Source organism: Stegodyphus dumicola, chromosome 2, assembly GCF_044657685.1.
Source record: "Stegodyphus dumicola isolate Sdum_Otavi_A_Nest chromosome 2, ASM4465768v1".
In the NCBI taxonomy this organism is placed as follows: domain Eukaryota; kingdom Metazoa; phylum Arthropoda; class Arachnida; order Araneae; family Eresidae; genus Stegodyphus; species Stegodyphus dumicola.
In genome coordinates, this window is record NC_140769.1 from 149,803,024 (window position 1) to 149,827,605 (window position 24,582).

The 24,582-nt window shown below is 33.4% G+C and overlaps 1 protein-coding gene across 2 annotated transcripts in view; it reads right to left on the reverse strand.

The window, feature by feature from the left end:
* LOC118184013 (uncharacterized) overlaps positions 1 to 24,582 on the reverse strand; it is a 50,012-nt gene that overhangs the window by 20,525 nt on the left and 4,905 nt on the right. Inside the window, exons 1-2 of one of the 2 annotated variants that reach the window (XM_085811249.1) lie at positions 6,195 to 6,758; positions 881 to 1,885 (exon numbers count right to left, since the gene is read on the reverse strand). In XM_085811249.1, coding sequence (XP_085667375.1) covers positions 881 to 1,883 — 1,003 coding nt within the window. In that variant the 5' untranslated portion in view covers positions 1,884 to 1,885; positions 6,195 to 6,758. Of the gene's footprint in view, positions 1 to 880; positions 1,886 to 6,194; positions 6,759 to 24,582 lie in introns of those variants that run through there. The other variant, XM_035353643.2, reaches the window with a different exon arrangement.

The following is a 24,582-nucleotide window of genomic DNA, read 5'->3' on the forward strand; positions in this document are numbered from 1 at the left end:
TATTCGGCGTGTTATTGTGTCTTAATTATAATTTAATTGTTTAGTGAAACCATAAAAGAACTTAGAAAAACAATTGGTAAAAATAATGCAACGATGGAGAGTAATGAAAACAATAATTAAAAAAGAACTAATAATTTCTGGTGAATAATGATGCATTTTCAGTTTTTGAAATGCTTTTCTGAAGTACTGTCAACATCAATGACATGTACAAATTTTCTCATAGGATGAAAAGAATCATCACGAAATATAAAGCAAAATGTTTTTGATTGATGTAATCTGTCAATCAATGTAGATCAATAAATCAACTTACTTCCAATTACACTGTTTTTAGATAAAATACACTTAAGTCATTTGTTTTCATTAAAAAACATATATTTTTCTTTGACGCCTGAAGCAATAAAAAAAGTAATTTTAAAAGAACCGGAAACGATTAATCAATCAATCATAGAATTCAACGTAATGTCTTCCCACCGTTTTGGTTCATTTAAGTAAATAGCCCACCAGCGGTCGAGCGGTAAAGACGCTGAACACTGATAGTTCGGTCTGAGGTTCGAATCCCGCGAACGGGCTGGCTGCATGGGCGTTTTCGTGGTTTTCCCCATGTGTAACGTGTATACGAGCCAGTTTCCCTTAGAAAGTCCTCCACGGAGGCATCCCTCCCTTTAGGCAGATAGCCCTCGTGTGCTTTGCCATAGTTAAATAATCCAATCCATTTAAGAAAATAACTAATTATGGATCACTTCCTTTGCACAATTATTAAAATTCTTCAGTTCCGTCTTGAGACAGCTTTATGGGTTCGACTTTTTCTTTTAAAAATGATTAAAAATTTTCAGGTTTCAAACATATTCAATCACAAAATAGGAAATAATGAATGCCTTACCTTCAACTTCTCTTATTATGCTGTGAAAGGGCCAAAACGGTGAAGGTAGACCAAAGCTCAAAGGACTGCCCAGATGGTAAGAAATTTCTGGCGCGGCAACTTTGTTCTTACGAGATTCATCAGATATTGCATCTTCCATTACAGCACTTTCAGAGCCATCTTCTACCACTTCTGGTTCTGGCAAAGGTAATCTGTCTGAAATGTGAACTGCAGGAGGAACTGGTACAAATGAGACTGCGCCATAAGACAGTTTATGTACCAAAACTGGACTTCCTAAGTCTTTAGTTTCTGGCACTAGAGTTGGATATACAAAAGGAAACTGACCAATAGATATTTTATGCCCCTCCTCAATAGATTTATCCACAGCTGCCATATCGGAAGGTAATTCCTTTGACATTACTGGAATGGGCTCCGGATTGTCATCTTTGCTATTGGGTTTTGCAAAATATCCTCCATAATCTGGTTTAACCGGAACCAAAGATACTTTCTTTAATGCATCTTCGTCTTTCGCTGCGCTGAGTTCGCCGGATTTTACTTCGGATTTTAGATTTTTCGTATCATCCTGCTTTTCAAGGATCTTTGCTTCTGCGTCAAGTTTTATATCTTTTGTTATAAGAGCTGTATCTTCTAGTGTTTTTGAAATATATTCAGTTGAGGCAGCTAGCCCTGCTTCGGATTTTGCCTCAGAAATCTGAACTTTCGGGTCCAGTTTCTCTGAAGCAGCTTTAGCTGTTTCTTTGGCAATTTCATCTTTCAAAGATTTATCAACTTTTATATCCAGAGTCTGAGCATCCGCATATAGGACTTCACTGTCGGACCTATGGGAACTTTTACGTAAGTAGTATTTACCATCATCTCCCTTCTCAAAATGTTCGTCCGAATAAAGAAGAGGATTGAAGTAATCCTTTATAAGAGATCTTGTGTACCGGCTATGTGGTCTTCCAGAGATCACTGCTGCCAACACAAGCAGCAAAAGCACACAAATCTTCACAGGAATAAGCATTCCTAAGAAGAGAAGTAAAAATAAATAAATAAATAAATTATGTATTAAATTAAGTTATACTAGATTATTTAAAATTATACAGAATATTTCACAAGAAAAGCATTTGTCATAAGAAAAAGCATTTTTTTTGCTACTGGAATTTCAATGTTTTTTTTTACATTATTTTCATACTGTTAGCATTGTTATGCTTTCTTTACAAATTTTGTAGAATTTTATTGACGATTTCTCCTCGATTTTACATCAAAAAGTGGTGGGCATGTTTAACCTCCCCAAAAATGTATAAACTTCCCACATTTTTAAGTTGGACTAGTCTGAGGGAATTAACTCTCCTCACCCTACGTTTTTAACAGGGACTCTGCCACCGTTGGCATTAACCAAAACAAAAACCACGCAGTTTTTCTGAAGCCGATATAGCATAAAGAAGTATAATCCGCCCCCATCTGCGATTTTATTGTCCTACGTGATTATTTTATCTTACGTTTTTAAGTATTTAAACTTGTCGAGTTATTATTATGGGAGGAAATTGACTTCTATGTTGCAGTGTTCGTTTTGAAAGTTTAAAGGCTTGCGAAAGGTTACAAGCAATGACCAGTACTCAAAAGAAGAAATTTTTTTTATGAATTTTTCAGATTCATACTTTTAAGTCTTTTTAAACCCTTATATTTTCGGTGTGAAACAAGTGACCAAAATTTTATTAATTTTAACAAAAAGAAGTATATTCTCATACATAAAAATTTTTTTAAAAAAAATATTCCAATCTGAACTCCCCAGGCACTTTGAAGAGGTCCGACAATTCGAAAAGTTTGCCATTTGCCTCATTTTAAATTTACAATAAAAAATTCAAAAAGTTAAATATTGAGAAAATGAAAATATAAACCTCATTAGATTAAAAATGAATTACGGCGTGGTCTTCTCGGTGTGCAGATTTCAGTTTAACGCGTGGAAAGGTTTGGTTTGTTTTTTATGTGGTTACGGCAGAGCCTATCTGCCTAAGGGAAGGAATGCCTTCGTGGAGGACTTTCTGAGGCAAACTGGCTCGTATACACGTTACACATGGGGAAGGCCAGGAAAGCGCCCATGCAACCAGCCCGTTCTCGAAATTTGAAACTCGGACCGAACTACTAGTGTGCAGTGACTTTGCCGCTCTTCCGCTGGTGGGTCTTGAACGCTTGGAAAACTTTTATACTGAGCAATTACGAGAAGGAAGGTCTTCTATGTTAAGAACTAATCCTTTAGAAATCTAAAACACGAAACATAAAATTTTATATTTAAAGTGAGCTGTTTAAAATAGCTGAACCAAAATGTAGTAAAACTAAATCCCTTATTATTTTCTTACAGGTTATTAATGCCTTGTGTACATATTTAAACTTGCGCACTTGTTAAATAACTTGTGCACACTTAAAATTTTGCACTTATTTAATAAAGAAAAGCCTTAAATATTTAAAACGCAACAAAGCGTTTATTTCATTGGATCGCTCAAGGCTTGCGACAATGTAGTTGCAAGGTGGTGTAATGAAAGTGATCAAATTTCTGACCGTAGCATTATTGAAATAGTGCTGGAACAAACATTAAACTTTTTAATTAATTAAAATGCACATAAATTAATTTAAAATGGAATTTATATACGAGAACAAATGGCTAAAATAAGAGAAGAAATCACATAAGCTGCTGAGTGGTTTTAAATAAAATGTTTTATGTCCGTTAAAATTTCAAATTTTGCTTTTTAAAAAATGAATAAAACGACAAATTAATATTATTAATAATGATTATAAGCATTTTAGAAAGTATATTATAATTAATTCATGCATTAAACTTGTTTTGAGCGTGTTTTAAAAAACAAAAACAGGTAAAGGAAAATTCTACTTGCATTTTATGATATTTTTGCAATATTTCTAGTCAGATAAGGTTTTAAACAAAAGCTTGTAATTTATATTCATATTAATCAATTGAACAGTCTAAGTTTTATTATAAATATATATATGCATTGAAATTCAGTAATAAAATTTTTAAGAAATTGGAAATGATTTAATGACCGTCCAGACAGTTTACATTCTTTAAACTGCGATTTCTCAGTTTGCAATTTTTTAATATATCCTTTTACTTAAAGTCCTAAAACTTGTTCAGATATGGACCAAATTATTTAATAAATTTACTGCTTATTTAAAATTATATGCTAAATAGAATAAAGGATGGGATTTGAAAAATAATGAAAAGAAAAGTTATTGGAAGTAAAAATGTTACTGAAGTCATATTTTTTTTAATTTTTATATAAAAATGTGCTTTTTATTTTTTTCTCAGAAACTAATTCATTAATTGAAAAATCGATCCGTAAAGTTTTTAAGAACACTATTATGAATACAATAAAAAAATTTGAAGCAAAAATATTGAAAATTGGGGAAGAAGAAAGAATTTTTAATTGTTGAATTTTTTAAAAAAAAATTCAAATTAAACAAAAATTAATAGCAAAAAAAAAACATTTTTTCAGCTTAAAACCATTTTGTCTCATAAAACCACTTAATATTATTCATAAAAAGTTGATGGAAGTGCTTAAATAAAAAAAAATCATACAAAAGGTACCGAGTCCCCTTAAGCAAATTTAAGTTGTAAGATACAATAGCAAGTTTTTTAATTGTCATTAATTATTTATACAATGAAATTTAATTTTAATTGTCTTGAAAGCAGTCTTTACATACCGAAGACCAGTCTTTTCTCGTATAATTAATGTCTTACTAGACTGTCATAAATTAAAACATAAAGGTTATCTATATTCTTTTCAGTTTTCATAGTGGAAATTCTAGTAATCCTGCATATTGTTCTCAGATGTAATAAATATATTTAAGAAGACGATCAAAAGTTTCTTCTTTTTGAAATTAATCGCAGTCTTTAATCTGAATTTTCTACCACTCCAAATCTAAATTCCTCATCCTTTATTCTAAAAATTCCGATATGAAGGATTCAGACTTTTTAGAGATTTTCATTGTCTTTTCTTCAACTATTTATTCTTTTATTCATCTGGATATTTAAGTTTTATAAACCAAATTGTGAAAAACGAGCAACTTTTGTCAAAGCAAAATTTATTTATTTACCTTCATTTACTATATCATTCCTTTCAAAATTTATTCTGTAATATGATTCTTTGTTATTGAATACCGAAGTTAGATTTCAAGCCCAGGATGATTTTCAAGTAATTTATGCAGATACATACACAATTATTTGTGAAAGAGAAAGTCTTTATACTTAGCTATTAGCAAAATGTTTATTTATTATTCCAAAGGGCGTTAGTCCGGAAATTTTGTTTTGGCAATTTGCGGTGGTTCACTATAAATGTCGGTTCTTTTTTCAAATTGTTGCCACCAAATATTAGAGCCCTGTGTAATATTTAAAGAAATTAAATAATGAAGAATCTGCATAAATGTATGTATGTTTCTCGCATTGTAATAAAACGACGGTACCCAGAGTCATCCAATTTTGAATAATGTAGTTCTCCACTCGAATATGGGCATCCAGAAGCCCGAATTTGGAATTTGAAATTCGTTTTATTATCGATTTCATATTTTGTAACACTATAGCGAATTTTTGTATTTTGTAACACTATAGCGAATATTTTGTAACACTATAGCGAATATAGCGAATTTTTGATGAACAAACTCAAGGATTTCAAAGCGAGCACTGTATGGGGAAAAAAAATTGTACCTCCAGCGCGCGAGACTGTGTATCGGAAATTCCAAAGATATGCTCTCAATTTAAAATTATTTTGCGATATTGCTGTTGAATTCAACTTTATGTTTTAAGTGCGAAGAATATGATGTTTAATAAATAAAGGTAACACACGAAACGTTAAAAAAAAAGTCCCTTTGGGCGTAATGGAAAATCTGAAAGCTTCCAGATTTTTTTAAGTTTCTTTCTTTACTTTTTTTATTTGAAATTTCTGCAATTTCTTTCACAAATAAAGTTTTCAAAATTTGTACTCTCTTCTCATGCTAAATTCTACCCTTTATTCTCTGCATTTAGCGAGTTACGGCATCCCACAGTCGATTAAAAAAAAAAAAAATTATATAAAGAAAGAACACAATTTGATATATCGTATCATAAACTTCACTCGCATTACAAGAGCTAAAGTAAACAAGCAGAAAGCACTGCACCTAGCGAAAAAATTAGAATTATATTTCCAGTATAAATATAACCTTAATGACAGCTTAAACTAAATCACTTTAAGAACAGAAGCTAATTTTATTTTGCTTTAATTCTAAATAATTAGAACATAATTTACATTAAATGGACAATTCTATTTAATTACATCAAAAAGCTTACGTGTCAGCCCGCCAAAAGTGAAAGATCAGTCATTCCAATACTGTGTTAGTATCCGCAGTCTTGAGTGCTACTCGCGCTTCTTTTCCAATGTTTTATTATTTAGAACCTTTTTGGGGTCGCGTGCCCAATACCTTTTTTTGGGGGGGAGGCGAGCCCAAAACGTCTTTGATTCAATCCCCATCGGAGAGCTGTTTACCATGTTTTGCCAGGCACAGTGAAATTTGAAAGTTGGTCGTTGTTAGATGGTTTCTTTTAGAAAGTTAATTGAAAAAAACCAACTTTCTGGTAATTATAATTCCTCAATTTCCCTTCAATAAAGAACTTCCGCTCAGCTTCATCAAGTTCGGCAACAATCTTGTGGTTGGTGTTAAAGTGTCGTCTGACACTTTAACACAAAACACTTTCCCCGCGCAGAATGCATAATGCTTTCCAATCGTGTTCAATAACTCCAAATGATTTTGTCCAGGTCTCTTGAAATGATCATCCACTATCAATGTTTAATTTTGCCTTTTTTGCTGGAAACATTTGTGAGGATTCAATACCTGGAGTATGGAAAATCTATTTAACAATGAAAGTATTAAAAATCACCGGCAGTGAGCAATAAATTTGAATTCATTTAGCAAACATTCAACTTTGACGTATTCTTTGCCATGTAACAAGTAATATGATTAGCCTAAACAATTGAAACGTCATAAATTGGATCAACAAATATGTATGTCATTTCTATGGCGATACAAGGCTTTGGCCGTATGCCAGTGGCATTATGCGATAAGTAAGTAAATTAAACGTTCAAGAACAGACTAAAACACTCATTTAAATTACATAGTATCATTTTATTGTGATTATTGATTGAAGAAGTAATGTTTTAGTCGCGTGCCGACTGATGAGGCTCTGCCTGCCGACTATGGCACGCATGCCATAGGTATGCCATCCCTGATTTAGTGCTTATCCAGTCTACTCTGGACAGAATGACATGTACGAAGGAAACTACTGACAAGAAGAGAAGCTTAAAATGAATGAATGATTTGAAAAACTGAATATAAATATCATAATTGCTTTTAGCTTATATAATACAGTGAAATCTTTTGTATTTAATTTAGGTGTACAAGAAATAACAAAAAGTCATTGATCTAATTCGTTCAGGTCAAAATGTTATAAGCTAAAAACTTCCTAACTTTGAGAAATTCCTTTTCAATGATTGGTTTCACTTAGTACATGACCGGTTAGGGCGTTAGAGGTATTTTTATACGAAGTACAATAGAAAATACGCTGAGTATTTAAATACAATAATAATAATAAATCTCAGAGTTTTCAGACTCTAACAGTCGCCCAAAGGGTTTGTTAATGTTTTAGGTTTTTTACGCTCTCGCTGAGCTCACAATCTACCAATCAGCAGTTACACTCACTCCTACTAACACATTTTTTTTTTTTTTGTCTTTTTAGCTTTATTATTAAGCGTCATTTTCTTCGCACTTATGCCGTATGTAATTCAGCAGCAAAATTACAAAAATTTTAATAGCAACATAGTAGTATAAGTTTAGAATTCCCGATGCAGCGTCAAATCTTTGCATACATTTTTTTTTTTTTTTTTGTCTTTTCTCTCAGTTCATCATGTCAATGTTCGGTTTTCTTACTAAAATGGTTTTACGAAACCTTTTTTTTATGTTTTAATTATTAACGTTTTGTGTGCTGACTTTATTTATTAAATGGCTTGGCGCTTACGCCATATCAAATTCGATTCAACTGCAAAATCACAAAATATTTAAAAGCATCATATTTTTAGAATTTCCTACAAACAATCTCGTGCGTTGGAGAGAATTTATTTTCCGTACAGTGTTGCATTGCATCTCTGAGTCTGGGAATCAAAAATTAGTTAAAGTTTTACAAAATATGAAATAGATAATAAAGCAAATTCGAAATTCAAAATTCGGCCTTACAGGTATCCATGTTTGGGTATAGGTATCCATGTTTGGGACGTTATTCAAAACTGGATAGCTGCAGGTATCTTTTTTTTTATCAGGCGAAAAACATGCATACATTCATGCAGATTATTCCTTATTTAATTCCATTTTATAAATTAATTCTTTATTATTTTATTTAATTTCATTTTTTGTTATTTAATTTTCTTCAATATAAGAGAGGGAGATAATATTTGGTGGCAACAATTTGAAAAGTAATACGCTGTTTAGAGTGATTCAAAGCAAAATGCTGTTTCGAGACTAATATCCCTTTTAGGTTAATAATAATTTCAGTAACACAGACATTATTATTAATCCCCTCAGAATATTTCGTTTCAAATATATTCATGATATCGCTCTTGCAGCTTCATAAAGCAGTTCTAAAAGCAGTCTTGTTATGCACTCGTTGCTGCCTCTATATCTTGAATCGATTCAAAACATTTATCTATCGTAGACATTCTAGCTTTGCCATTTCCTTCACTCGAAGTCTTTATCTTTCCCTTGGATAAATATCTGTAGCAGCGTTCACCGTAAATTTTTTTTTTTTTTATCACACCGTGGATTTTACTTTGAAGTTCTTGAAGTATTATGATAAAGGATATCTTAACGTTTTCCAAAGCATCATAAGAGTACCAACAACCTTATTTTTAGAAACATATTTAAAAAATTCTATTACATCAACAGAAAAATATGTCCGATAATATCAATCTTCTACGTTTGCTATTCTTTCTTCTAAGCAGACTCAGATTTATTTACAGGTCGCTTTCAACCCATAATCTATCTACATAGTGATAAAGCAAATGACATACTACATTTGCTGTTGAAACAAAGAAAAATTACAAAACTTGAATAATTTATGAAAAAAAGAAAAATATTTTGTGCCCAAAACAACTGATTTTTGTGTTTTATACATTTTTACCAGATTTATTTGTACGTTTGAAAATTTTGTGCTCATGGTAGTCGTATTTTAGATGACAGTATTTTATGGAAGTAGTAAATTTCAACTGAAGAATCACAGAAGGAATACGGAGATACAACATAAATATTCTAAGATGGGTTAACGTCAGTTACATACTGCAAGTTAATTTCACGCACTTTTTACTCTTTCATTTTTTAATTCATTATTGGTTTCCAATCAAAATTTGTTAACTCCGCTGAAAAGAACAGATATTTTTTTTTTTTGACCCATAACTGGTGAAAAGGATTACGTTGTTGATGGATCCAAAAGCGTACCAGGAAACAATTGCAATTTCTCTTTACATGCATGGCAACACCTCGGACTTCCTGACACGCGACTGCAAGCACGAGTGATTTCGATTTAACTTTCCAATAGCCTGACAACCGAATCAGGTGTAAAGAAAACTATTGGAGCATGGAGTTCGAAGGACATTATACAAAAAAACAGAATAGATCATTCGAGAACATATTCGAAGAAAATCTTGTTTTGATTACGTTACGTAAAAGACACTTTTTTTAATGTAATCTCGTTTTCTTTAAAGGAAGCATGACTTAGAAAACGTGACTCAGAACATTGTGGTCACTTATTGTTTTCTTTGTAATGATTTAAAATGAATTATTATCCCTTTCATAGAATGAAATTTTGAAAAAAAAAAAAGTTTTCCGAAATATTTTAGCACTGCCTTGACAACACGGTAAACAGCAATTTAAGAAAAAGAATAAATGTTAATCGAAAACCTATTTCATAAAGTTTCATGTTATTTACCGTTTGATCTAAATGTTTAAGATTATTTAATTTAGTCCTATTATATTTCTCGGGTTGAGATGGTATAGAATTTGTATATTTGATATTGAAATACATATTTTAAAAGTATTCAGCATTTTAAAATATTCACTTGTAAATTCTTGTCGAGCTACAAAATTCAACAACAGTATAATTTCAATAGAAGTTTTTATCTTTAGAAGGAAAACACGTAATTTTCATTAATTAAAATTAAAATTTTTAATTATTAGTTCAACTGTTTTTGTGAAAGTATTTGAAGTAATATTAGAGCGAATAAAATGTTTAAATATATGCATTTATGAACTGAATTTAGATTTCATTTATTGATTACGATGATGTGACAGAACACATGATCCTGGAAAAATTTTCCTTTGAGATGGAAATAAAAACTGAATAATCGAGTTAGAAAATATTCCATAAAAACTGGTTTCCTGTACAGAGATAGTTTTTCCTTTATTCAGTGATACAGTTAAAACAAAATTTTTAACAGAGTGTTCTGTCATAATGTAATACTGATGAAGTATTAGCGTACCTTTACAAGTTTATTTGATTTTACAGTTTTTATTACCAAAATTAAATCAGATTGTATAAAAGGTTTTCAATATATTATTTTATTTTATTTTTTTATTTATTTTTTTATTTTTTATTTTTTTTTTTTTTTTGTAGATTAGCCTTATTTAATTTCCATAAATGTAATCTTATTTTGTAGTCTTTTTGTTCTTTTCAGGATCATCTCTGCTGAAAAGACGGAGTAGCGAATGTTCGCTATGTTTTTTAAAAACAAATACTACACAAAGTTTAGATAACCTTTTTATTTGAAACAAACTAAACAAAGATTTGCACTCACTCGGTGCTCATAAATACCTCCACTTGCAGCTAACTAACTTAGACAGAAAATAAACATATGCAATTACAATAAAGTAAGATGGCTACACGACTGGCTCCTTTTTCTTATCTAAACCGCTAAATCGGCTGCACACAGCAAAGCCAAAACTTGAATCGCAATATAATGTGAAGAGAATGTTAAAGCACCAACTGTTCACATACAAAGCTAATTCAAACACGCGGCATCAATTCGGAACTAACTCTCCTACTTTGACTCTTCAAACCGCTGCTTAAATACCGATTTTGAATTCACTTCGATTTACATACTACATCATTAAAATTTATATTCTGGCAGGACAATGATATAAGAAGAGAAAGTTTTACAAATTAAAAATAATTGATTAGCATAAAATAAGGTCTTTACAATTTCCTTTTATTTGTCAAACTTTGCACCCGTTTTACTCAATATTTCAAATTATGTTAAATAATAAGAATAACGGCATAAAAGAAACAAACATTAGTTGGTATAGAGCAGTGGTGGCGAACCGTTTTGGGCCTGCTTGCCCAAAATGGAATGACCGCGTGCCATTCCGTTTAGGATATTAAATTAGAAGTATTCATAAGATGCCTCAAAATATATATAGATTAAAAGATATAGTTTCATAATACAGCCATGGGTAAAGATTTTAAAAGTTTAAGAACCGAGGGTTTGGGCCTGTGTGCCTATTTCGACAGTTTGTTGAATCTTTCAAATTCTTAATCAGAAAGTTTGCTGAATCTCAGCTGTATCTTAGAACGCGGTTAAGATAGTTACAATTATAGAGCCTCGTAGATAGTGACTTCGTTAGTTATGCATCCTGTCAGTTATTTTTAATTGTACTTTTCTATTTTTGTTTAACCGCCGGGTCGGCGTAGTTTGTGAGCGTCAAGCGAACGCAACTGTGATTTCTAAAGTGAAATGAAAAGGGAGTTAAACCCTTCTTAAGAGTCTGTGTAATTTCCAGTTCATAGCAGTCACTACTACTGTTGCTGACAAGTTGGGGCCTCCCAACATTATCCAGTAAAACGATATATAACGATTAGTCATAACACATAATCCTGTGTTATTCTACATTCCTGTGTATTCTAATCCTGTGTTATTCTACATTTGAATTCGTTTAGCAAACATTAGCTGCTTCAACTTTGGCGTATTCTTTACCATGTAACAAGTAATATGATTGGCCCAAACAGTTGAAGAGTAATAAACTGGGTCAATAAATATATATATCATTTCTATGGCGATATATGAAAATGTTATATCTAGGCTTAGGCCCGATGCCACTGGCATTATAAGATACGTAAGTACTCGAAACGTTCAAGAACAGACTAAAACACTTATTTAATTTATATAGTATCATTTTATTGTGATTATTGATTAAGAATGTAATATTTTAGTCGAGTGCCGACTGATCATGCCCAGCGTGCCGACTGTGGCACTCGTGCCATAGGTCCGCCATCACTGGTATAAAGGTTAGGTGAGCCTACTGCGGTATTGAAGGGCCTTGTTTCGAATCCCAGAGAAGACATGGATATTTGTAAATGTATAATGTGTTTGCGGCATGGAGGCACTCTAAATATATGGCTAACCGAAAGTCGTTTCGAGTGGTTGACGGTAGGAACTGAGGGATCAGAGATCCTTAGACCCATCCCCCCCCGCCCGGGGTGCTCCCCATCAAACCTGGGGGCCGAACTGAGCGAAGTCATAGTATCACTTGTATGGTGCTTTTGCCAACGACAGGCACAATCTTGCTCTCCTTGCCACAATGAATTTCGCAGGCTTGTTCTCATGTCACTGTCAGACAGTGACATAATTCACAACAACAATAAGAAACATTAGGTTACATATGATAGATAATTATTTAACTAACGTAATTATTACGTAAGCTCATTTACGTTCATCGGTAGGTTCCCCCCCCTCTCTCTACTTTTATATAAAACACAAAGCAAATAATGAAACAATTTTAACGATTCTCTATAACAAAGTTGCTCTAAATTATGTAGAAATTATATTCTTAAAATGTATTATATTTACGAATAGGCGATATTAGAGATTTATGCAATATATATACACTGGTGTGCAAAAATTAAGGACGAGACGGTTTTTTCAATATAACTTTGTACAAAAGCTTTCCAAATCAACACATTTAATACCGTAAGATCCCCAATACGTAAGGACATGAGTAATGTAAGCAACACTTACTAAAAGAGAAATCAGAGGGATAAAAAGAAACTTTATTGAAAAAGTAGCATGGAGCGCAATGCGACTGAAGGCAGAAACATCCCTGTGATGGGTGTCCAGCAAGAAACATCCGGTCTTTAATAGGGGATATGATCTCCCCTGACTGCTAGGCAGGTTTCACAGCGTCTGCCTATGCTGAGAATGAGGGTGTCAATGAGTTGTTGAGGCATTGCTGCCCATTCGTCTTGCAGCGCCAATCGAAGCTCCGGAATGGTTACTGGTGGTAAGGTACGAGCTGCCAAGCGTCTGCCTAGAAAATCCCATACATGCTCGATGGGATTGAGATCCGGAGATCGTGCCGGCCAATCCATACGTTCAATATCCTCACTCTCTAAGAGCTGTTCGGCAGCTACTGTGCGATGACATGGTGCATTGTCGTCCATGAAAAGGAACTGCGGGCCCATAGCGCCTCTAAAACGACGCACATATGGAAGAAGAATCTCGTTACAATAACGGGTCCCGTTGACTGAACCTGCTTCGAAGATGTGAAGGTCTGTACGACTACCAAGCATGATGCCTCCCCAAACGAGAACACCGCCACCTCCATACCTGTCCCTTTCAATGATGTTCGAGGGATGATTGCGGCTTCCCCGCTCTCTCCAGATGAGTAGGCGATGAGAATCGCTACTCAGACTGAATCTGCTCTCATCTGTACAGAGTACTCGTCCCCATTCATTGTCTCTCCAATTCCGGTGTTCCCGGCACCACAGAGAACGCCTTCTCCGATGGGCAGGCGTTAGAGGTACACACCGTACAGGGCGTCGTGCAAACAGACCACCACCGTGCAGTCTTCTGGCCACGGTAAAACGCGATATCGGTCGTCCAGTCGCCTGTGTCGTGTGTCTAGCGATTTCTCCCGCTGTCTGCCACCTGTTTCTTCTGGCCTGTAAGGCAATATACCGGTCATCTGCGGGTGTGGTTCCTCGTGGACGACCACTAGATAACCTAACCCCCGGATAACTAAACCCCCGGATAGCTGTTCCTGTAGTTTGAAATTGTCTCCAAAAAGGTGAAACGATGCTGTGAGCAATTCCGAACTCTGCAGCCACACTTGTCACACTGCGGCCTTCCTCCAACTTCCCAATGATTCGACCTTGGGTAAAAGCATCCAGATGTCGACTAACAGATTGATTATTCGCCATTTCTCGCTGAGGCAGCAACTCGGTGTGATTTTAACTGCTATACGGCGTGCAATCTCTTTACCAGAAATACTGATCTTACACCGACAACATGCTTTATACTACTCAGACACTCCCCAAATATGTCTACCTGCATATCTGCGTATGTGCTACCGTACATCACCTTACTTAATCTCCTGATTGGTCTTTCTGTTCGCTCTGCCTCTTCGTTCAGCTGATATGCTAATTTTTCGACTTCGTCCTTAATTTTTGCACACCAGTGTATATACGTTTGGTAAAGGATATTCACAAATAGATGCTGTACGAGTTCATATACAGAATTTCAGTGTCCTACGGCTAATCATTCTTGAGTTATGCGAAATACATACGTAGTGTAAATAAGTGTAGACGTCACGAAAAAAATCCACTTTAAATCCATTTTACAATCCGTTTGGGAGTAAATAGTCCTTTATTCTGACCGTACGTACAAACGTCATGCAAAAAATCTTCCAAATGGTTTCGGAATGGTCAAAATGGATATTTCTATTGAAATATGATACTTAGAATTTTTCGCGATTACGATACACCCTTTTCTCCGTACAAAGGAAGTAAAAAGTACAAGAACATGTTCAGATGGTTTCGTATGGAACAGCACGTGCTCCTTTCTTAGTTCAGCGGACACTTCAGCAGATAGTTTTTGATGAAAGAAAAGACTTTCCTCTAGCCTCATCTGTAGGTTTAACCCTGTTTCACGATGCCCTTTTGCGCGCTTCAGACTTGACACAAGCCAAGAATCTTCAGAGAGAATTGACACAATTGCTTGAATGTAGTAGTATGAAACTACTGGCACAAGCCACTTCCAAGACCGATATGTCTTAAATGGCACAAGTTTGTCTCAGAACTTCCGGTAATCGAAGGTATACATATTCCGAGGTGTGTGTTAGGCAGCGATGCAGAAAAAAAAATTGTTATTCCGCATTTGGTGCAGAAGCTGCGTATGGAACTACGGTTTAAGTTATTTCAAAAGAGACCACCGCCATACGAGAACAGGCACTAAGCTGCTTCAACAGGGTTCAGCAAATTTTTACTGGAAGAAACATGCAGTGAGACACATATGTTTGAATGATTCAAACCCGCCCTTGTAAAAGCATTTCTGTGGTCAAAGACGGAGAGTGATTTCGCTATTGTGAACGCAGGTTTGTCAGTTTCTACCAGTTGTTAATCTTAATAGCGGCTACACATTTTCGACTTTGTACCCTGCCCGTGTAGGTTTCTGAGTCAAATTATTAGTTTAAATTGCATTATGTAATCTCGCACTACTAGTTACCTTTAAATTAGTGTTACATTATCTTTTACGTTCACACCGCAAGTAGTCGGTGATTTGTGTAACAAATCACCGACTAAAAAAAGTTCGCGTCTTCGGTTAAATATTTCGTATTCAAATAAAGGCGGGTCGTTTACACACTTCCCTGGATGTGTTCATCTTCAGGTCTGTGCGAAAGTCGTAAGGATCACACTTAGGTAGATCTAGTCACATTTTATGAAAGCTAAGCCAACTAGATCCTGCAAAAGTATAGTTTTTCTACGAGTAAAGTCGAAATGACAGGACACCAAGACAAGTCTCAAAAAGTCATATTTTTAACTGGAGCAAAATTTTGCTAAGCAAAAGAAATATAAGTCATATTTTCTTAAAAGACTATTTTTAATGTAGACCGCATGGGGCTTCCAAAGTAATTTTATGCAGCCCGCGAAGACATTTCAATTATGTGTTTGTAGTAAACACGGTGCTGTAAAGATTTCAAGATATTGAAGTACTTGAAGTTACTTGAAGTACTTGAATTGGTTATATTACTTTCATTGCCATTAAATACGTATTTAATGAATAACGCGCCAGAAAATCTATAATTGGAAATAATTCATTTACGGTGCAAAATAAATCTGATTCAGAGATTTAAAGATTTAGGAATTTTTGTACAAAGAATAATCGTTTTGTTTGGGAATACATTTAGATGTGAACAGCTTTTCTGCACTGTTGAAAACTGATATGAAAAGAAACCGATTGAGAGAAAACCATCTACAATCCATGATAAAGATAATTAAAATATTATTTTATTCATAAAACTTTCCATTATGCGAAAAAAAAAAGCAAAGAGAAAGAGAAAAGAAGAAATAAAATAATTCTGCCCTGTCAGTTGTTTTCAGATACTGCATGCGCCCCGCATGCAGTTTGAATTTGAGACCACTGGAAGCAGATGATGTGAAAAATGAGCAGTGCCCCACCGGGAATTCAACCACGGACCTCTGGAATCCGCGTCCAGCGTGCTGACCACTACACTACGAAGGCATGCTAAGAAAGCGGGAGAAATACCTTATAAACCAAACTCAGTTATTACGCTCTTGAATATGTAAAAGTCTAAGTATTTTAGAAATATATACACTCTCAGTTTGTTTTGTATTTATATTGTCTCCCTAGTTTTGTAGAAGTACTTGCTATTTATATTTTATCTATCGTTAGTAATATAGATTTATCAAAAGTAGATTCATTATTCAACTAATTCGTTATTTTTGAACCGTTTTTTTCCAAAATTATGAATATGCATGTTCTAATGTCAGAATTCCAGTTCATGGGTCACAAGAAAAGTCATACCAAATTTTATATGTAAAATATCGTAACTTAAAAAAAAAAAATTTGTTTGGAATTTATTAAACAAATAAATAATATATTTTATTATTATTATCTGAAAGAGATGATTTTCTCTGCAAAACGACTTTCAACCAAAACGAGAAATTGTTTTCAGTTCACGCTAGTCTAGTTTTTCAGTTTTTCGTCTAAAATATAGCAAAATATTTTTATCAGGGTAAAAAAAAGTTTGTTGTAAACAATAAGTTAGATTGAATAGCAGTTTGACGTTTCGCGATGATAATACCTGACCATAGAATATCTGTCTAACACTCCAACATATGCACAAGGTTAAAAATAAAGTTAAAACACCAAAATAAAAATACTTTAGCAAACGTTTTGTGTTGCAGTTGTCTCTATCTGTCAATTTATAGCTTTATTTGATCGGGAAATATTTAGCTTTGTTAGATAGAGAGAGGATGTTAATTTTATTTAAGAAGGAAATAGAAAGTAGTTGCTGCTTAATGTAACTACATTTGTAATTAGTATAATTAGTAATAACAAACGACTACTAACTATAAACTATTGCAGTTTAATCCCCGACCCCACGCAGCCCTTAGAGCCTGCTAATGAGGCCCACATCATAAATTGAAAAATAAATGAAAAAGTGAAAGTACACTGCTTTAAATTTTAAAACAGAACTTATGCCTTATGATTCTGTTTTAAAGCAGAATTTCAAAATATATATAGATTAAAAGATATAGTTTTATAATACAGCCATGGGTAAAAGATTTTTAGTAAGCATGATTGTCTATTTAAACGAATTCAGTATGAAACTTTAGACAACATAAATACTCGATACGTTTTGTTATTTTAAGAACAAAAAAATTAAAAATAAATTCAGTTTTGAATTCACATTAATTTTATATAAAATTCTATGTATTTCTAGAGAATTACATAGATCTTTCGCCTTTAAACCAAATACTCGTTGATGTTTAAAATAATGATAGCATTCAAAATTCTATTTAAGCTGCGCCAGTCTCACGTTGTCCAATTTAAGTCATCCTGTGTCTATGCATAGAAGAATTATTTAAACAAGAAAATGCATGCAGTGCTGATAGCTTATTTTCTCAGAAACCTGTAAAAATGTACTTCAAGATTTCAGAAAACAGTAATTGCATTTTAGCATATATTTGTTATTCCATTCTCAGCTGATATCAAACTTCGGATTTGCAAATGAAATATATACAGAGGCTGTTCGCACATTTTTTAGATGATATTGGTAAGCGATAATAAAAATTCGTTTGCTTCAAAAGAAGTAATTGCAATTGTACTGTTTTTAAAAGTCAAAATTATTGTCTGTGGCTTGAAAGTTTTGTTTTTATTCAAAATGGCGAATTTAACAAAGCAGTGGTTCGAAGGCTACATTTACGCTCTTTTCGAAGAGAAATATGCATAATCCGTTATCCTAAAACGATGTGAGAGTCATGGTTTTGTGATATTTAAAGCGTCGATAGGTAATATCATCAACAAGAAAGGAAGAAAAAGTCAAATTGGAGCCTCAAGTGGGACAAAACTTCCAAACAAGTATCCAAGGAAAAAACGGATATCTTCGACTATTGCAAAGGAACGTTGTTTAATGTTAAAAGAAAATCCCCCTAGTCAAAGAACAGTTGCAAAATCATTAAAATGCTCGGTGTCCACTGTAAACAAAATGATAAACGTTGATTTAAATCTTAAGAAAGCGAAAAAACGCAACGTGTATCGTCTTCTTCCGAACGCGTTGAACATATCGCTCAACGCAGGACACGCTGCAGAATTCTATATGAGAAACACTTATCCAAAGAAAAATGGAAAACAATTGTCACAATACATGAAGCATAGGTGTATTTAAATGATTGTAACAAAAAAAAGAGCCATTTATTATCAAAGGGGAGGAAAAATTTAAGTACATGGTTCAAAGAATCGAAAGAAAGTTTTTCTAAGGGATTCATGATTGTTGCTGGTTTTTCTTATAATGGCAAGTTAAAAATAGAGAGAGTGCAAAAAAAGTCAAGATTAACTCCAAATACTATCAGGAACATATTTTATCGCCAATTTTTCTGAATGAAATGCCATCGCTTTACCCACAGTGCCATTAATCTGTGAGACTCCATCAGGACAAAGCTAGCAGTCACACATCAAAACCCACTGTAAATTTCCTAAAAAAAATGGAATAAAAAACTGGTATCAAGGCATACCCTTCACTGATATCCCTGCTAAATCTCCCGATGTGTCACCTATGGAATTTTGTGCTTTCGGACTTTTAAAAACTGCATTATCCAAACGTTCCAAAACCCTAACAGGACTTTGGAAAGCTGTTCGGGAGGAATGGGATAGAATATCTCTTCTGCCACTTTAAAAGCATTATTATTCTGGAAATTGCGGTGTCGAAAGATAGTTCAGAATAAGAGATGTCAAATAGAATATTTAAAACACAAGAATTTTATGTAATTAAGTTTTGTAAATACAATATACATCGTCTAAAAAATGTGTGAACAGCCTCTGTATAATTACAATCATATATGTAATACCAGGAAAAATTATTTAAATGAACTTTAATAAATTATATTAAAAAAAATTGTAACACTTAACAAAATTTTCTTTTTATAATGTCTTCTTTTTGAAGCATGTACAATGAAATACCAGAAGAACTCTTAATCAGTGAAATACTTAGTATATTCCGCTCTAGAAGGTAAAATTGCAGAAATACGATGAAGAATGGAACCCACAAATATGCATCTTGAGTAAATACTATATTCCTGCACTATATAACCTACAGTTCCTGTAAGAAAGTTTACGTAGAAATACATTTTAATCGCCAAAGAGGGCGTTAATCTTTCATGATGTTATACTTCATGTTCTTGGATCTGGCAGTGCCAGTTGAATGCGTGTTAGGCTTGAATAAACTTGGCAGTTTTGAAATCTGATTCGTAATGTTCATTTACCTTGATGTTATGTGTAATTTTAATTAGTGTTTTTTGAACCAGGATAAGTTGAAATTCTTGACGGTTATTATAATATTTTATATTTTTTGGCGCCCAACGTGGGGTACGAACATTTTTTTTTTTTTTTTTTTATTTTATTTAGAATGCGGTGTTTTTCGTGTTAGTGAAAATTTATTCCTTTGCCCTGAACGTGGCAGGATTAACGTTCAGAATACTTTTGAATGTGCTTCACCAGGAATGTGTGTTCCTAAATTTGGATTATACCATTTGAAGCCTGCGCCAGGTAAGAGAATAAAATTACTTTTGTTGTTATTATGGCAGACGATATTATTAAATTGAAAGCTACTAGAAAAGTCATGAGACAAGTTATTTCTAAAATAATAAATGTTGTAGAACCTGAAATTAAAAAAGACATTTGGGATAAGAATATGGTAGAAGAAAATGTGTTTTTACTTACTTCTAAACAGTCTGCGTTGAAAGAAATTAATGAAAAAATATTGGATTGTTTTAAAGAGGATGAGTCTGAAATTGAGAAAGAATGTAACATTGTGTTAGAGTATGATGAAAACATAAGCTTATGTATTTTTAGGTCTAAAAAGAAACTTAATTTAAATTCTCAGATAGTGAGCATTGAAAGTGAATCGCCTGGTAACCATACTACTGCCGTAAAGGTCGAAAACAAAACTAACATTCGGTTACCTAAAATTTCAATTCCTAAATATTATGGTGATCCTAGTTTATTTTTGGAATTTTATAATTCCTCTGAAAATGCTATTGATAATAATAATGAGTTAACAAAGGTCGAGAAGTTCACCTATCTTAAATCCTTACTCGCAGGAACTGCTTTAAGTGCAGTATCCGGGTTTGCACTATGTAATGAAAATTATGACGCTTCTATAAGTTTAATTAAAGAAAGATTTGGACGAACAGATTTGGTAATATTTTTGCACGTGAAAAAAACTCTTGAATCTTGAACCGGTTAGAAGTTCGTCCAATGTGAAAGCACTAAGAACACTATACGATTTCCTGTGAAATCGATACAAGAAGCTTAAATTCATTAGGTGTTATGTCGGAAGCTTACGGAACCCTTTTAGGACCTGTTATTTTAAAGCTTTTACCAGACGATATGAATCTGGAGTTTAATAGAAAAAGAAATTCTAAACTGCAATATAGCCTAACAGAACTTCTCGAATTCATTAGATTGGAAGTTGAGAGTCGGGAAGCTTCTAATTTAATAATAAACTCAAAGAAAAGAGACACAAATTACGGTGTTAAGCAGAATAAAAATAATTACTTAAAAAGGGGCAAGCGTTCCTACTGCTTCGGCTTTAGCCACAGTGACTAAGCCGTATTGTTTCTATTGTAATCAAAATACACATGATGTAGGAAAATGTGAGAAAACAAATGATCAAAAAAGAGCGATGTTAAAATACCATGGACGTTGTTACAAATGTTTTAAGAGAGGCCATGTATCTTCCAGATGTAAAATGAAACTTCAGCCTTGTGAGTTGTGCAATGGTTTATATCATAATAAGCTATTTTGTAAAAATATTGTTCCTGAAGTAGAAGCATTTTCAAATGTTAAACAGAAAGTAGTTACAGTATCAGATTCTAAGCAGAATGTAGTTGCATCCCTGTCGTTTAACTCTAAGAATGTTTCTGAAACTGCTGATAAAGGTGTATATTTACAAACTTGCACTGTTTACCCTTCAGATACACATAATACTAAAGCGAAATAGTAAAAATCTTAATTGATGGTGGATCACAGAGTCATTTATTAGATCTGATTTGGATAAAGAACTAAAATTAAGGACTTAAAGGAAAGAAAGGTTATATATTTATTCATTTGGGTATATCCAGGGTAGACTAATAGAATATAATGTTGTTCAAATTACCCTGAAAATTATACATTGCCCTAATGACTCAATCACTATTGAAGCTCTTGTTACAGATACAATTTCTGGAGCGATAATAAAAATTCCCTCCAAAAACGTTTTAGAAATATTAAAATCAGAAAAATCTAAAATTAGCCGATAATGGTGAAGCAGCTGAAATAAAAATATTGTTAGGATCGGATTCATGTTGGGAAGTGCAAACAGGAGAAAAGAAAAGAGTAAGTAATAAATTATTTGCGGTGTCTTCTATATTTGGTTGGTCCTTGGTTGGATCTTTGGAAGGTGATCAGTCTAGTGCCTGTATTTTTACAACTGGTGCTTCTCACTACTTGAAGAAAGATAATAATTCAGTTAATGACTGTTTGCGAAGGTTTTGGACTCTGGACCACTTGAGTTTAGAGGAGAACGAGAATCCTGAAGATAAATCAGTCATTCAGAAATTTGAAAAAGAATTGCATTTTACTAATGGTAGATATGTAGCTCGTTTGTTATGGAAATCACATCCTGCAAACTTGGGTAATAATTTAGAAAATGCCAAGCGACGTCTAGTATCTTTGGTTAATAAACTAAAAAGTGATGAATGGCTTAGAGCGAATTATGATAGCATAATAAACGAACAGTTAAAAAATGAAATAATTGAAGAGTGCGAAATTGAAAGTCGTGACAGTAATAAAATGTATTATATGCCACATTCTCCAGTGGTAAGAAAAATGAATCAAAAACTAAAGTCCGTATCGTGTTTGACGCATCTTCGACATGTAATGGGGTATCTCTGAACAATTGTTTGATGCTTGGTCCAAATTTGAATCTTTCTGCTTTGGACTTGATATTGCGGTTCAGACAAATACAAACATACGTTCTCAGTAGACATAGAAAAGGCCTTTATCCAGATTCGAATCTCTGAAATTTATAGAGAAGTATTACGGTTTTTATACTTTGATAATAATTACAATTTGAAACATTATGGAATGACTCGCGTTCCTTTCTGTGTGTCATGTAGCCCTTTCATTCTGGCGTGCACTATAAAAAAGCATATAAAGAAAATAGAGTTAGAAAATCCAGATATTTTTGAGATGTTGAACTGTTCGATCTACGTAGAAGATGTTTTCTATGATGCAGATTCTGTGGAACAGGCTTTTAAGTTAAGCACTGGAGCCTATTACGTGCTTAAAGATGCCGGAATGAATTTGCGTCAGTTTAATACAAATTCAGAGAAACTCAAAAAACTGTGGGATGATTGTGGAATAATTAAATCAGAAAATGAACTAAATAGTTCTTTAAAAGTATTAGGGCTTAACTGGTGTACGAGTAAAGATGTAATTTCCTTGAATATAGACAACTTGTGGGAAACATTAAATAGTTGTAGAAAAACCACAAAAAGAAATATATTAAAGGTGACTGCTACTATTTTCGATCCAGTAGGTTTCTTGGTGCCATTTGTATTACGTGCAAAATTGATAATGCAAAACCTTTGGCAGTTTGGTTTAGAATTTGACGACAAAGTTACAACTGAATGTAAGCAGTTTTGGTCCTAGTGGAGTGGTGAAATTGAAAAGTTAAAGAAATTTGAAATTTCTCGAGAATATTTCCCCGGCAAATTGAATCAAAATAAAGATATATCGAACTTCATTTATTTTGTGATGCATTTATTAAAGCGTACGGTTCAGTTGCATATTTTAGATCAGTTGAAGAAGGACAGGTAGCATTCATTATGGCAAAGTCTAGAATTGCACCAATAAAACAAAAAATTCCAAGGTTAGAGTTGCTAGGAGCATTAACATCGGCTATGCTAAAACTTGCTAAAAATTTAAAAGAACTGTTTTCAATTCATGAAGAAAATATTTATCTGTGGACTGACAGTATGATAGTGGTTCACTGGATTCATAGTGCTCCTGAACGATGGAAAATGTTTTCAAAAAAATCGAGTATCTAAAATACAATCATTAACTTGCCCAAATAACTGGAGACATTGTAATTGAAAGTCCAATCCAGCTGACATTTTATCTCGAGGATGTTCAGCCGAATATTTGTTGTCTTCAAGATTATGGCAGTTTGGGCCAGACTGGTTAGTTGAATCAGTGATTACTTGGACTAGTAAATTTATCTTGACACGGAGTTTTCTGATGCTGAATTAGAGCGGAAAAGGTGTATAAATGATGCAACAATACTACCGTCTATTGCAGAAAACTAATTCTTTGTTGAATCTTGAAAATTATCGTACATTAATTAGAGCTATTAGAGTGACTGCATGGATATTTAGATTTATTCACAATCTGAAAAATAAAACTGATAAGAAAACAGGACCCTTGATAGCAGAAGAACTGTTTGCCGCAGAATTATATTTGATAAAAGAAGTTCAATATGAAAATTTTTCTGATAAAATTAATAGTTTAAAGTCTGGTCAGTTGATTTCAAAAAACTCAAACATTTATGAACTAAATCCTTTTCTAAATGAGGAAAGAGTTTTGTTAGTAGGAGGAAGACTACAAAAATCAACTTTAAGTTTTCATGAAAAGCATCCTATAATTATTCCTTCCAAAACTCATTTCACAGATTTTCTGGTACGTGATGCACATGAACGAGTTCTTCATACAGGTGTAGCCAGTACTCTCATGTTCCTCCGTGAAAAATACTGGATAATTAGATCCAGACAAAATGTGAAACGTGTTATAAGAAACCGTGTACTATGTCATCGTTATAACTCCCGACCAATGCTACAAGTCATAGCACCATTACCTCCATCTAGAATTGAAAAAGCAAATCCTTTTGATGTTATAGGACTGGATTATTATGCAGGTCCACTTTTCGTGAAAAATGAAGATACGAAGTATTATATCCTATTATTTACCGGCGCAGTAACTAGAGGCATTCATCTTGAACTAACAACGATCTCACAACTAAATCTTTCCTACTTGCTTTTCGTCGATTCATATCAAGAAGTGCTCTTTAATATACTCAGATAACGC